Below are 14,091 nucleotides of genomic sequence, written 5' to 3'. Positions count from 1 at the left end.
CATCTCCACCTATCTGGACTCCATTTTCTCCCCTTTGGTCCAGGAACTCCCCACCTATGTCCGTGACACCACCCACGCCCTCCACCTCCTCCAGGACTTCCAATTCCCTGGCCCCCAACACCTCATATTCACCATGGACGTCCAGTCCCTGTACACCTGCATTCCGCATGGAGATGGCCTCAAGGCCCTCCGCTTCTTCCTGTCCCGCAGGCCCGACCAGGCCCCCTCCACCGACACTCTCATCCGCCTAGCGGAACTCGTCCTCACACTCAACAACTTCTCTTTTGACTCCTCCCACTTCCTACAGACTAAGGGGGTGGCCATGGGCACCCGCATGGGCCCCAGCTATGCCTGCCTCTTTGTAGGTTACGTGGAACAGTCCATCTTCCGCACCTACACAGGCCCCAAACACCACCTCTTCCTCCGGTACATTGATGACTGTATCGGCGCCGCCTCTTGCTCCCCAGAGGAGCTCAAACAGTTCATCCACTTCACCAACACCTTCCACCCCAACCTTCAGTTCACCTGGGCCATCTCCAGCACATCCCTCACCTTCCTGGACCTCTCAGTCTCCATCTCAGGCAACCAGCTTGTAACTGATGTCCATTTCAAGCCCACCGACTCCCACAGCTACCTAGAATACACCTCCTCCCACCCACCCTCCTGCAAAAATTCCATCCCCTATTCCCAATTCCTCCGCCTCCGCCGCATCTGCTCCCACGATAAGACATTCCACTCCCGCACATCCCAGATGTCCAAGTTCTTTAAGGACCGCAACTTCCCCCCCACGGTGATTGAGAACGCCCTTGACCGCGTCTCCCGCATTTCCCGCGACACATCCCTCACACCCCGCCCCCGCCACAACTGCCCCAAGAGGATCCCCCTCGTTCTCACACACCACCCTACCAACCTCCGGATACAACGCATTATCCTCCGACACTTCCGCCATTTACAATCCGACCCCACCACCCAAGACATTTTTCCATCCCCACCCCTGTCTGCTTTCCGGAGAGACCACTCTCTCCGTGACTCCCTTGTTCGCTCCACACTGCCCTCCAACCCCACCACACCCGGCACCTTCCCCTGCAACCGCAGGAAATGCTACACTTGTCCCCACACCTCCTCCCTCACCCCCATCCCAGGCCCCAAGATGACATTCCACATTAAGCAGAGGTTCACCTGCACATCTGCCAATGTGGTATACTGCATCCACTGTACCCGGTGCGGCTTTCTCTACATTGGGGAAACCAAGTGGAGGCTTGGGGACCGCTTTGCAGAACACCTCCGCTCAGTTCGCAACAAACAACTGCACCTCCCAGTCGCAAACCATTTCCACTCCCCCTCCCATTCTCTTGATGACATGTCCATCATGGGCCTCCTGCACTGCCACAATGATGCCACCCGAAGGTTGCAGGAACAGCAACTCATATTCCGCCTGGGAACCCTGCAGCCATATGGTATCAATGTGGACTTCACCAGTTTCAAAATCTCCCCTTCCCCCACTGCATCCCTAAACCAGCCCAGTTCATCCCCTCCCCCCACTGCACCACACAACCAGCCCAGCTCTTCCCCCCCACCCACTGCATCCCAAAACCAGTCCAACCTGTCTCTGCCTCCCTAACTGGTTCTTCCTCTCACCCATCCCTTCCTCCCACCCCAAGCCGCACCCCCAGCTACCTACTAACCTCATCCCACCTCCTTGACCTGTCCGTCTTCCCTGGACTGACCTATCCCCTCCCTACCTCCCCACCTACACCCTCTCCACCTATCTTCTTTACTCTCCATCTTCGGTCCGCCTCCCCCTCTCTCCCTATTTATTCCGGTTCCCTCCCCCCATCCTCCTCTCTGATGAAGGGTCTAGGCCCGAAACGTCAGCTTTTGTGCTCCTGAGATGCTGCTTGGCCTGCTGTGTTCATCCAGCCTCACATTTCATTATCCTTGAATCATTACTTTGAATTTATAGCATTTTTACATGTGTGTTACAGTGATTCCTCCGTAAGCGCAAGGGTTCTGTTCCAGAGCAACCCTACAAATGGTGAAATTTACGAGTGTGGAGCTCATTAAAAAAGGGTTAAAAATTGGAGATACGAGATTTTTGCCTGTGGATGTTGAATTTTGTTCTTGCTTCTTTCTTGGTGCAAAAAGGTGAATTCTCGCTTTGTGATTTCGCAAATACTGCACCTTATTTGAATGTGCCAAGTGCCTATAGTACATGTGATTAGGTTCATCCAATCATGGTCACATCCCATCTATAACATTTGAATAGTAAATTAATACCCGGGCATGTGCACAGGGATGGGTTGGGGCGAAGGTACACAAATGGCCAACTGCAATGTCTTTAATCTTGTTTCAATGGAACATCTAATCTTTACTTACTGGAACATACTATCGTTTATTGCCCCAGTACAACGTCTTCAAGTCTTAGGGGGATAGAGTGGTACATCTAGCCTTCTTCTCATGGGAAAGAAGCCATTTGCTCTAGATCTAGCATCATTCACATGGGAATATTACGGTTTCATTGTCCTACATGATACTTCGTAAGTCTGGGGCATGACCATTCACATTAGGCTTTTCTCCTTTGTTTGTGCCATTTCTGTTCTGATAACATGTCTAAACTCATGCAACTTTAATATGCTGGATTAATTCAAATATTTTTCCTAAACTACTTTACTTACTCCAAATACTATCCTCCCTAAGATTTATTAAATGTTTATTTTCACTGACTGTTTTCCCTTTCTCTTGAATGGTTATACATTGTGATGTTAATTGAGTAATAAATACTTTACAGGATACGAGGGAGAAATCCCTGTCATTCTTTCAAAATGGCACCATGGGAACCAGAGACTCAGATTAATGCACTGGATACACATGTTCAAATCCCACCCTAGTAGAATTTAAATTCAATCAAGAATATGGAATATAAATTTCGTCTCAGTAAGAATGGTGAAAAAAGACTACAATCAATTGTTGTAAAATTCCATCTGGGACATTTTAATGTTCTTTAAAGACCAAAAAATAATAAACAAGGAGAAAATAAACTTTGAGAGTAAACCAGTAAATAATATAAAAAGAGGTGAGTATCTTGAAATATATATATAAACGAAGAGAGAGGCAAAAGCAAATATAGACCCATTAGAGAATGAATCCAGCTAAATAATCATGGGGAACTAGGAAATGGCAGAGGAAATAAACAGTCTTCATGGTAGAAGACATTAATAGCATTCCAAAAATACTAAACAATCAAGGGGCCATAGCAATGAAGAGAGCACCAAAATACAATAACTATCACTAAAGGTAAAAGTAATAGGAATCAAATGAGTCTCAAGGCCATGAGACATTGGACCTGTGAGGTTAAAGCCTGACATTTTAAAGGAAGTAGGTACAGAAACAGTAATCTTCCAAGAATCCTTAGATTCTGGAAAAGTCCTAAAGTACTGGGAAACTGGCAATGTAACACCTATATTCAGAAAGGGAAGCAACAAAAACTGGTAACCAAAGGCTGAAAACATCTGCTTTGAGAAAAAGCTGGGGTATATTGTAAAGGATGCAATAGCAGGGCAATTAGCAGTGCATAACATAACTAAGCAGATTTAGCTGACTTCATGAAGGGGAAATCATGTGTGACAAAGTTACAATAAATGTTTTAGGAGATAACAGCAGGGCATACAAAGAAGAATCGGTAGATACAACATATTTTGATTTCCAAAAAGCATTCAATAAGGTGCCACACATAATAGAGCGCATGGTGTTGGAGGCAGTACATTAGCATGAATGGAGGATTTGCTAACAAGTATAAGACAGAGAGTTGGAATAAGGGGGTGCATTTTCAGAATGGCAATCTGTAACTAGTGGAATGCCACATGGATCATTGTTGGGCTACAATTACTTACTATATGTATTAATGATTTAGTTGAGGGAATTGAACATACTTTAGCCAAGTCTATGGATGTCACAAAATAGATGCGAGGACAAGTGCTGAGATTGACATTGTGAGTTTATATACGGATATGGGCAGATTAAGTGAATAGACGAAATCTTGGAAGATGAAATATGATGTGGGAAAATATGAGATTATACACTGCGATAAGAAGAATAGAGGGAATGAATATTATTTAAATGGAGAAAGACTGTATAAAGCTGCAGCATTTTGAGGTCCTTATGCTTGAATCATAAAAGGCTAACAGACAACTTAAGCAGGCAATAAAGAAGGCCCGAGGCGAGGTGATGGCCTAATGGTATTATTTCTGGACTGTTAATCAAGAGATCCAGATAATATATTGGGCACCTGGGTTTGAATCCTACCCATAGCAGATAGCGGAATTTGAATTCAATAAAAATTTGGAATTAAGAATCTAGGTTATCCGGAAAAACCCAGGTGGTTCACTAATATACTTCAGGAAAGGGAATTGCCATCCTTACCTGATCTGGCCTACATGTGACTCCAGATACACTGCCCTTTTCGGAATGTCCATAAATACTGGCCGAACCCTCATCCCACAAATGAATGAAACCAAGCTGAGATGTTGGCCTCTCTCCCAAAATGAAATATAAAAACACAGAGGTTTTGCTAAAACTATACAATGCTCTAGGAAGACCTCTCCTACAATATTGTGAACAGTTTTGGTTACTTTATCTCAGGAAAGGCAGACCAGCATTGGAAATATTCCAGAGGGGAGCTGTAGAAGTTGTGTTGCTAAGTGCATTCAACGTTGACATGGACAGACTTTTAAACAAGTAGGGAACCAAGGGTTTGGAAAGCAGAGTTGATGATTATCAGATTCATCATGATGTCAGTGAATGGTAGCACAGACATGATAGCTCAAATAGCCTACACTTGGTCTTACATTTTATGGTCTTCAAGGAAGGAAATCATCGAATCCCTACAGTGGAAACAGGCCCTTCGTCCCAACAAGTCCGCACTGACCCTGGGAGCATCCCACGTGGACCCATCCTCCTATAACCCACCTAGGCTACACATCCCTAAACACTATGGGCAATTTAGCATGGCCAAACCACCTAACCTGCACATCTGTGGACTGTGGGAGGAAACCACCACGGCCAAAGGAAACCCATGCAGAACATGCAACTTCACACAGACAGTCACCCGAGGGTGGAATCGAACCTGGATCCCTGGCATTGTGAAGTAGCAGTGCTAACCACTGAGCCACCATACCACCTGTGATCTTTACCTGGTCTGGTAAACATGTGACTTCAGACCCACAACAGTGGGCTAACTCATATCTTCCTGCTTGCAATGGCCGAGCAGGCCACTTAGTTCAAGAGCAATTAGGAATGGAAAACTAGTGCCTCGCCAGTGGTACTCACATCCATGAAAGAATATGGAAACAAAATCTTAGTGCCATGGTTTTATTGTAAATCTCTGTTATCTGGGCAGATGCCCTCAACATTTGTTGTTCCCTCCAACGGAAACAATAGAGGCAGTGGTAATCAGCAAAAGAAGAGCTCCCCATTCAATTTCCAAAAACTCACCCTGTCTACATTCAGCTGGAAACAGGCAGGTTAGCTTAGGAACCATAAATGTATTAAAACTAAGTTATGTAAAGAATTCACTGGGTCCTGAGGAAATTTGAAATTACATTCTCAGCATATTAATATCACTTAGAGTCATCGAGTAATACAGCATGGAAACAGGACTTTCAGCCCAAACTGGTTCATGGTGACCATGATGCCTGCTCAGCTAGCTCCAATTGCCTGAATTTGGTCCACATCCTCTCAACCCATCTTATCCATGTACCTATCCAAATGGTTTTTAAATGTTGCTTTCGTACCAGCCTCAACCACTTTCTCTGGTAGCCCATTTGTATACGTACCATACTGCATGAAGAAGTTGCCCCTCAGGTCCTTCTTAAATCTTCCCCCTCTCACCTTAAACCTATGCCCTCTAATTTTCAATTCCCCATCCCTGGGAAAAAGACTATATGCGTTCATCCTATCTATGCCCCTCATGTCTTTATACTCCTCAATAATGTCACCCCTTAAGCTCACGCTTATTCCAAGGAATAAAGTACTATCCTGGCCAACCTCTCCCTATAATTCAGGCAACATCCTCATAAATCTTTTTTGCATACTTTTGAGTTCAACTATGTCTTTCCTATAACAGGGTGACCAAAACTGCACACAATCCTCCAAGTGTGGCCTCACCAATGACTCCTCTCTGGTAATATGTATGCAGTCCAAAATATCCTCACTTGTTACCCTTATTTCCTTAGCATCCATGAGTCTCTCCTCAGTAAATACTGAGGAGAAATATTCATTAAAAATCCCCCCTATCTCCTGTGGCACCATACATAGACAGCCATGCTGATCTTTAAGGGGACCTATTCTCTCCCTAGACACCCTTCGACTCTTAATATAGCCTACCTTATCTGCCAGATCCATCTCATACCCTCTTTCTGCTCTTCTGATTTCCCTCTTAAGTGTGCTCCTATACTTTGTATACTCATCTAGGGATTCACTTGAACGCAATAGATTAAATCCAATGTATACCTTCTTCTTTTTCCTGACCAGAGCCTCAATATCCCACATCAGCCAGGGATCCCCAAACCTGCCAGCTTTTCCCTTCACCCTAACGGGTACATACTATTCCTTGGACTCTCGATATCACACTTTTAAAAGCCTCCTCCTTGCCTTTTTCTTTAAACACGCTCACTCAATCTACCATAATAACAAAGTGTGAAGCTGGATGAACACAGCAGGCCAAGCAGCATCTCAGGAGCACAAAAGTTGACCTTTCGGGCCTAGACCCTTCTCTGATGAAGGGTCTAGACCCAAAAGGTCAGCTTTTGCGCTCCTGAGATGCTGCTTGGCCTGCTGTGTTCATCCAGCTTCATACTTTGTTATCTTGGATTCTCCAGCATCTGCAGTTCCCATTATCACTCAATCTACCGTTGCTAGATCCTGCCTAATGGCCCTTGAATATCAATCATGGCAATACTCACCTCAGATAGTAGGGTTGTGTCAGTTAATGATAATCCCTGTAGATCCAGATTGAGACTCTTGGGCAATGTGTTGGGGGAGGGGCTGCTCTGGAAGTTTGTGGGTGAGCTGACTGAAAGAGAAAAGAAAGGTGGAAGAGGGTGAAAGAGAAGTTCCAACTCCAAAGAACTTTATGTTGTAGAAACAACCCTCATCGAATATCAGTCTGCTCTGTGCTGACAAATTAAGATGACTTCAAAATGTTCAAATGATTTAATCACAGATTTATTACAGCATGGAAGGAGGCCATAGAACCCATCACTTTTGCACCAGCTCTGCAAATGAACATTTCACTTTGTGCCATTCTCCTGCTTTCTCCCAATAACCCTGCATAATAATCCTTTCAAATAACAGTCTAATAATCTTTTGAAGATCTCAAATGAACCTACCTAGATGACACATAGACAATGTGCTCCAGACAAATAGCTCACTGAGTGAAAAAACTTGTTAACATATCACAATTTTCTTGTTTGGCCAATTAAAGGCTGAAGGGCCTGTTCTGTGCTGTACTGTTCTATGTTCTATGTTCTATACTCTCATTCTTGATCCTTTCATGGTTGGGAATATTTTCACCCTCCCTACTCTGTCCAGACTCCCATGATTTTGAATATTCCAATCTAATCTCCTTTCAGCCCTCTCTTCTCCAAGGAAAGCAATCCTAACGTCTTCAAGCTACCTTCAGAATAGAAATTCCTCATCCCTTAGACAATTTTTGTAAATCCTTTTTCGATGCCATCATGTCCTTCCTAAAAGCTGTGCCAAGATTGAATGCAATACTTGAACTGGGGTCTGGCAGTGACCCGAACATCACTGTCTCAAAACAATCAGGGGCAAACAAGAAGTGCACCTTTGACAGATCTGACAAAAATCTGAGAAACATTTAAAAATGATCCCAAATTCCTTCTTCGAGTCTAATGGAAGTAGAAAGTCAATCTATATGTTGATTTGGAGTGAAACAAAAATGAGTTCTGTGGTACCAATTAGGAGTATTCGAAATTCGTCGTCTCATAACTGGTAAGTGCTAATCTCCTCGAAAACATTCCTTTTCCCAAGCAATCAGCATTCATCCCATTAAATGGATGGTTAAACAACCTCTATCATGGCATCTGTGATCATGACACCCTGACCTGAAACAGGCAAAAGCCTATGACATTCATGAAGGGGTACTTCTGGAAAATGGCAGCCATGGCAATGGTGTAACGGCATATAAATGTAATATTTCAGTCACAATACCTAGCAGAAAGGGTTAAGAATTAAATAGTTTAGTGCTAGCTTTGTGTGAACGTATCTAATAGAAAGCAGTGCTATTTAAATACGGTGATCTTGGAAAAAATGGAAACCCAAAATGCAGTTAGAATTTTAAAATAATCAAAGCAACAGGCCCAGTTTGGAGTAGCTGTAGTGTCTACTTTTAACTATTCTCAAAACTACTGAAATAAAAAAAAGACTCACAGTCATCTAGGTCAAGGAGTGAGATCTCCTTCTGTTTGGCCTCAAGTGGCCTCAGAGGTGGTCTTGCTGCGGAAAGCTGAGAAAAGAAAAGAATAGAACAAGTCATCTGCAAAAAAGCTAATGAAAGGTTTGACTTATTTGTGTTTCATTTTTCTGTTTGCCAATTTCAGTCACTCTCACATTCCTGAATCATGAATCAATCAGTAGCTTCTCCGAAAAGCCCCACATTTGGAATTGATATTTCTCTGTGGTATAGAATTTGGATTGTGCATGCTGACCACAATCTTTGCCCTAATTTCCCAAGGTGGACACTGTAGACAGGCACTTTATAAACCATTTATGAGGCAACCCAGGTGTCCAACTCCAATAGGGCATTTAGAAAGAAATGTGTTAAGGTGGCTGGAAAGTAGGTAGGGGGAGACAGTGTGTAATGTCATTAGGCTAACAATCAAAGCCTAGCACTCTGGGAACTCAGTTCAAATCCAACCTGGGCAGATGGTTAATTTGAAATCAACTAATAAATTTGGTATACAAAACTTACCTTGATAATGGTCATATCAGTTTTCATCACAAATTGGAAATATCCACTAAATTAAAGGAATTTCGCCATCCTAGCATGGTCTGGCATGTATGTGAGTCCAGACCAAAAGCAATGTGGCTGACTCTTACTTGCCCTCTGAAATGACCTAGCAAGCCACTCAGTTTGGGGCAATCGCGGTTGGATGGGCAAGAATTCTGGCCTTGACAAAAACACCCATATCCCATGAAAGACTTTAAAACAAAATCCAAGTTTAAGTCTTGATATATGAGAATCAGAGGCAGGAACCCAAAATAAGTGGCACCTCAGCCCAATGATTGAAGCTGCAGTCACTGCTCCACAATTGCTCTATCAAAATCCAGGAATATTGCTTTCATCCTCTATCTAATAGTACTCATATTGAAACTTACTGTACACTTTGTTGTTGAAGGATTTACATGAATGCAAGTTGTTGTTGCTGTTGATTCCACTGGATTGAAAGTGATTCCAATTCTCAAGTGAACTAAGAACTAGTCAAAGAGAGCCAAATTCAAATGCAGCCCTCAACTAAACCAATATGTAAATTTAGAGTGGAAAGATAGGAGGCACCTCAAGTGCAGCTTAAACAGCAACAGGGACTAGTTGGGCTGAATGGTTTGCTTCTATCCCTTATATTCAATGTAAAGGCAGGCTTCAGAAACAATGACAAAATCTAAAGGGAGAAACTTCCCAAATTGCAGAAAAGTGAAATTCTATGTTAGAGTGAGCATAAGAACAAGGGTAGGTCAATCAACAATCCCTTGGGCACTTTTGACATACCCTTGACATCTTTAATATCTAGGTTGCAGGAGTAGTAGATGGCAGGAAAAAAAAGATCAGTTGAGGGACATGTGTCAAGTGAGGAAAATTTTTAAAACAACTTCTCCGGAAGCAGGCAATCTTGCCCATTCCTATCTGTGTTTAAGATAATAAGGGGGTAAATATCTGCTGTATAACTGGGCTGAGTGTAAGTAGTTTTTCCGGGGATTGTCCTAGTTTCTTGTCCAACCTAATGCTGGAACAGCCAAAAGGTCATCTAAAAACTCATCCATGTGGGTAGCAGGTCCCTTTCATGGAGGGATATCAATGAACTAGGTCAATGCCCAGAACAACCTGGAGACTTCCGTGGTCATTTCCTGATGCCAGCATTCAGTTAACAGATTTGTTTCCTTTCTATTCTTTCACGGGATGTGAGTAACATTGGTAAGGGCAGCCATACTGTACCTGAACTGAGCAATTTGCTGGGCCATTCCGGACAAGAGTTGCTGGTGGCTCATATGTAGGCCAGACCACATAAAAATGGCAAATTTCTTCCCTAAAAGGACATGAATGAATCAAGTGGCTTTTTACCACAATCAAAGGTGGTTTCATGGTTCCCATCACAGACTAGTTTTTAATTCTAAATTCATTAATTGAATTTAAATTCCATCAGTTAGCTTAGTGGGATTTGGACAATGTCCACACAGTCTATGCATCTCAATTTGTCCAGTCACAGTACAATTTGTCCAGTGACATTATCATTTCACCACTGCCTCTCCTGTAATTTACTGAATTTGATGATAATAATTCTGGAATTAAAAACACAATGTTAGAGAAATGCAGCAGGTCTGGCAGCAGCTATGGAGAAAGAAACAATATTAACATTTCTAGTTGTGAGTTTTTCAACATCATTTTTCAGGTCTGATGAAACATTATTAACCTGAAACCTGCTGAACATTTCCAGCAATTTCTGTTCTCATTTCAGATTTTTAGCATCAGCAGTATATTATTTTTATTATTACATATAATAATTTGTCATAGTGTAGTTTCAACACTGCAGCTCTGGGATTAGTCCAGTACATGAACCAGCAACATCTCACATCTTCTGAATGCATCGCGACAAAAATAGACTCGTAACTGACTCACCTTCTTCCTGCTCTTTTTATTGATATCCAATTCAGACTCCCCCTCTGACTCTAATTCTGATGAGCTGTTCTCTGATGAACTTTCCTCAGACGAGGAAGAAGATGAGGAACTTGATTCTTCCTCCTCTTCGCGTTTCTTCATGGTCTTCTCTTCACCTTCACTGAAAAATGCATTGAGGGAAACAAGAGGTTAAATATCTTCCAGTAAGCGAGCATCCCACACAAATTGGCTATATATCCACAAACATCAACTCCCGCTATCACCAACAATAGCAGCAGCTTGTACCACTAAGGTGCAGCAACTTATCAATGCTTCTTAGCACCTTCCCAAAACACAACCACTCCTATCTAGAAGGTTGAGGGCAGCAAATACATTGTAACACCACCACTTCGAGTTCCCCTCCAAGCCACTCACCATCGCGACTTGGAGCTATATCACCATTTCTTCAGTGTCACTTGGTCAAAATCTTGGAAATCCTTCCCTAATGGGTCTACCTACAGCACATGGATTACAGTGGTTCAAGAAGGCAGCTCACCACCACCTTTTCAATAGCAATTAGAGATGGGTGACAAATGCTGGACCAAACAGTGACACTCACATCCAGCAAGTGAATAAAAGAAAATGTAATCACCATACTACACAGTTCATCACAGGAGGTCAGCCTTCAATTACAACTTGCATTCATACAAAAGCAGAATATTGTGGACAGTGAAAATTTGAAATATAAACCAAAGATGATGTAAACACTCAGCAGGTTTGGGAATATCTGTGGAGAGCGAAACAGAATTAATGCTTCAAGTTGAGGACTTTCACCGGAAAGAGGCTAAATTGTTAGATCTCCACAACTTTCTCTCCACAGATGCTGCCAGATTTGCTGAGTATTTCCAGCCAGAAGTGCCAAGGGCATGATCCATCTCAGCCTTCTCCAGGAGCTCCTGCATCACAGATGCCAGTCTTCAGTCAATTTGATTCATGCCATGTGATATTAAGAAATGGTTGGGAGGCCCTGGTTACCGTAAAGGCTTTGGGCCATGACAACAGTCCAGCAATAGTACTGAAGATTTGTGCTCTAGCATTTCCCACTCCCCTAACAAAGTTGTTCCAACACTCTGATATCTATCAGATAATGTGGAAAATTGCCCACAAAAATTGTACACAAACGTCAGCACAAATCCAAACCAGCCAATACCACCCCAAGGGACTACTCTCAATCATCAGTAAAGTGACAGAATGTGTCATCAACAGTTCTATTCAGCAGCACCTGCTTAGCAATAACCCATTCAGTATGCCCAGTTTGGGTTCCCCGACTTCATTATAACTTTGAATCAAACATAGAGAAAACAGCAGATTTGCAGAGGTGAGGTGAGAGTGAAAGCCCTTGACATTAAGGCAGCATTTGATCGAATGTGGCATTGAGAAACCCTAGCAAAACTGGGATCAATGGGAATCGGGGCAAACTTTCTACTGGTTGGGCTTATACCTGGCAGATGGGACAATGGTTGTGGTTGTTAGAGTCGGTCATCTCAGCTCCAGGGCATCTCTGCAGAAATTCCTGAGGATATTGTTCTAGGCCCAACAAGCTTCAGCTACTTCATCAATTACCTTCCCTCCATCTTAAGACAGAAGTAGGGATGTTCACCGATGATCACACAATGATTAGCACCACTTGCAATGACTCAGATACTGAAGCAGTCCACGTGCAAATGCAATAAGATCTGGACAATATCCAGGCTTGGGCTAACAAGTGGGACTTAACATTCCTGTCATACAACGTCCAGTCAATGACTATCTCCAGTAAAAGACAATCTAACCACCATCTCTTGAAATTTCATGGTGTTACCATTACTGAATCCCCCACTATCAATATGCTGGGTTTACCATTGATCAGAAACTCAACTGGACTCCAGTAAGAATATGTTGGCTTCAAGAATAGGTCAAAGGCTAGGAATTTTGCAGGGAGTAACTCATCTCCTGACTCTCCAAAACCTGTCTACCATCTACAGGACAAAAGTCATGAGTGTGATGGAACACTCCCCACTTCCCTGGATCGGTACAGCCACATCAACATTCAAGAAGCTTGACTTCATCCAGGACCAAGGTGTCCATTTAACTTGCACCAAATCCATAAGCACCTACTCCTTTTACTACTACTGAGCATCAGTGGTGGTGTGTACTACCTACAACATGACTGCAGAAATTCACCAAAGATCCTTAGAGAGCACCTTTCAACCAACCATCACAGTTATCTGGAAGTACACAGGCAGAAATACATGGGAATGCCTGCACTTTCAAGTTGCCTTCCAAGCCACTCACCATCCTGACATATATCACCATGCCTTCACTGCCACTGGGTCAAAATCCTAGAAATCCCAGCCTTACTGTATCATGCGTCTACCCACTGCAGACAGCCTGCAGCAGTTCAAGGCGGCAACTCACACCATCTTCTCAAGGGCAACTAGGGACAGGCAACAAATGTTGGCCAGCTGTCAATGCATAGACAACACACACTGAATAAAGAAAAAAATCTGTGAAGTGTGCTCTTGGTTGTGCTAAAAGAAGGGGTATATTCTGTTTTGTTCTTTAAAGTGTAAGTTGTGTTTAGAAATTATATTTAGTAAATGGTGCTTTTGTTTCTGTTTTGTTCAGTAAAAGTTTTTAAACTTAAGTAAAAGCATCAGGGTAAGAGTATTGTGACATCCTTTCAGCTATTCATGGAAGTTTAAATTTATTTTTAAAAGTTGCTGGTCTCTATGGTGATTATAACAAATGAGCCCCTCACACCTATCACATATACCAGATCTTCTCGTTACCTAATTACCTTATTCCTTCACTGACTCTTCTCTAAGATACATTGTAATTTCCTTGCAATTGGAAACTTTCTTCAATCAGTTTAACAAAATCAGGCACAGCCTCGCAGAAGAAAGTATTGAAAGTGCCCACTCATTTATGGCCAACTTCACCAACCTGTCCTCGCTGTCATCTTGTTTCTTGCTCTTCTCCTTTCTTGCTTTCTTCTTGTTCTCCTTGTCTGACTTGATCTCCTCATCACTCTCTTCATCGCTCCCAGAGCCACTCTCACTCTCAATTTCACTCATGCTTTCGGACTCACTGGCAGTTGGGGACTCTGCGAACATTAACAGCCATATATTGAGTTAGACCAAGGGGTTTTGGCCCACAGCAAT

At 42.9% G+C, this 14,091-nt stretch overlaps 1 protein-coding gene across 7 annotated transcripts in view; it reads right to left on the bottom strand.

The window, feature by feature from the left end:
- LOC125446744 (AP-3 complex subunit beta-2) overlaps positions 1-14,091 on the bottom strand; it is a 199,705-nt gene that overhangs the window by 42,830 nt on the left and 142,784 nt on the right. For all 7 annotated transcript variants that reach the window (XM_059640069.1, XM_059640072.1, XM_059640070.1 and 4 more), the window contains exons 19-22: positions 13,874-14,033; positions 10,910-11,069; positions 8,449-8,524; positions 6,960-7,069 (exon numbers count right to left, since the gene is read on the bottom strand). In XM_059640069.1, coding sequence (XP_059496052.1) covers positions 6,960-7,069; positions 8,449-8,524; positions 10,910-11,069; positions 13,874-14,033 — 506 coding nt within the window. The remainder of the gene's footprint in view (positions 1-6,959; positions 7,070-8,448; positions 8,525-10,909; positions 11,070-13,873; positions 14,034-14,091) is intronic.

Source organism: Stegostoma tigrinum, chromosome 36 (genome assembly GCF_030684315.1).
Source record: "Stegostoma tigrinum isolate sSteTig4 chromosome 36, sSteTig4.hap1, whole genome shotgun sequence".
In the NCBI taxonomy this organism is placed as follows: domain Eukaryota; kingdom Metazoa; phylum Chordata; class Chondrichthyes; order Orectolobiformes; family Stegostomatidae; genus Stegostoma; species Stegostoma tigrinum.
The sequence above is the reverse complement of the archived record's forward strand: the minus strand, read 5'-3'. Positions and strand labels throughout refer to the sequence as shown.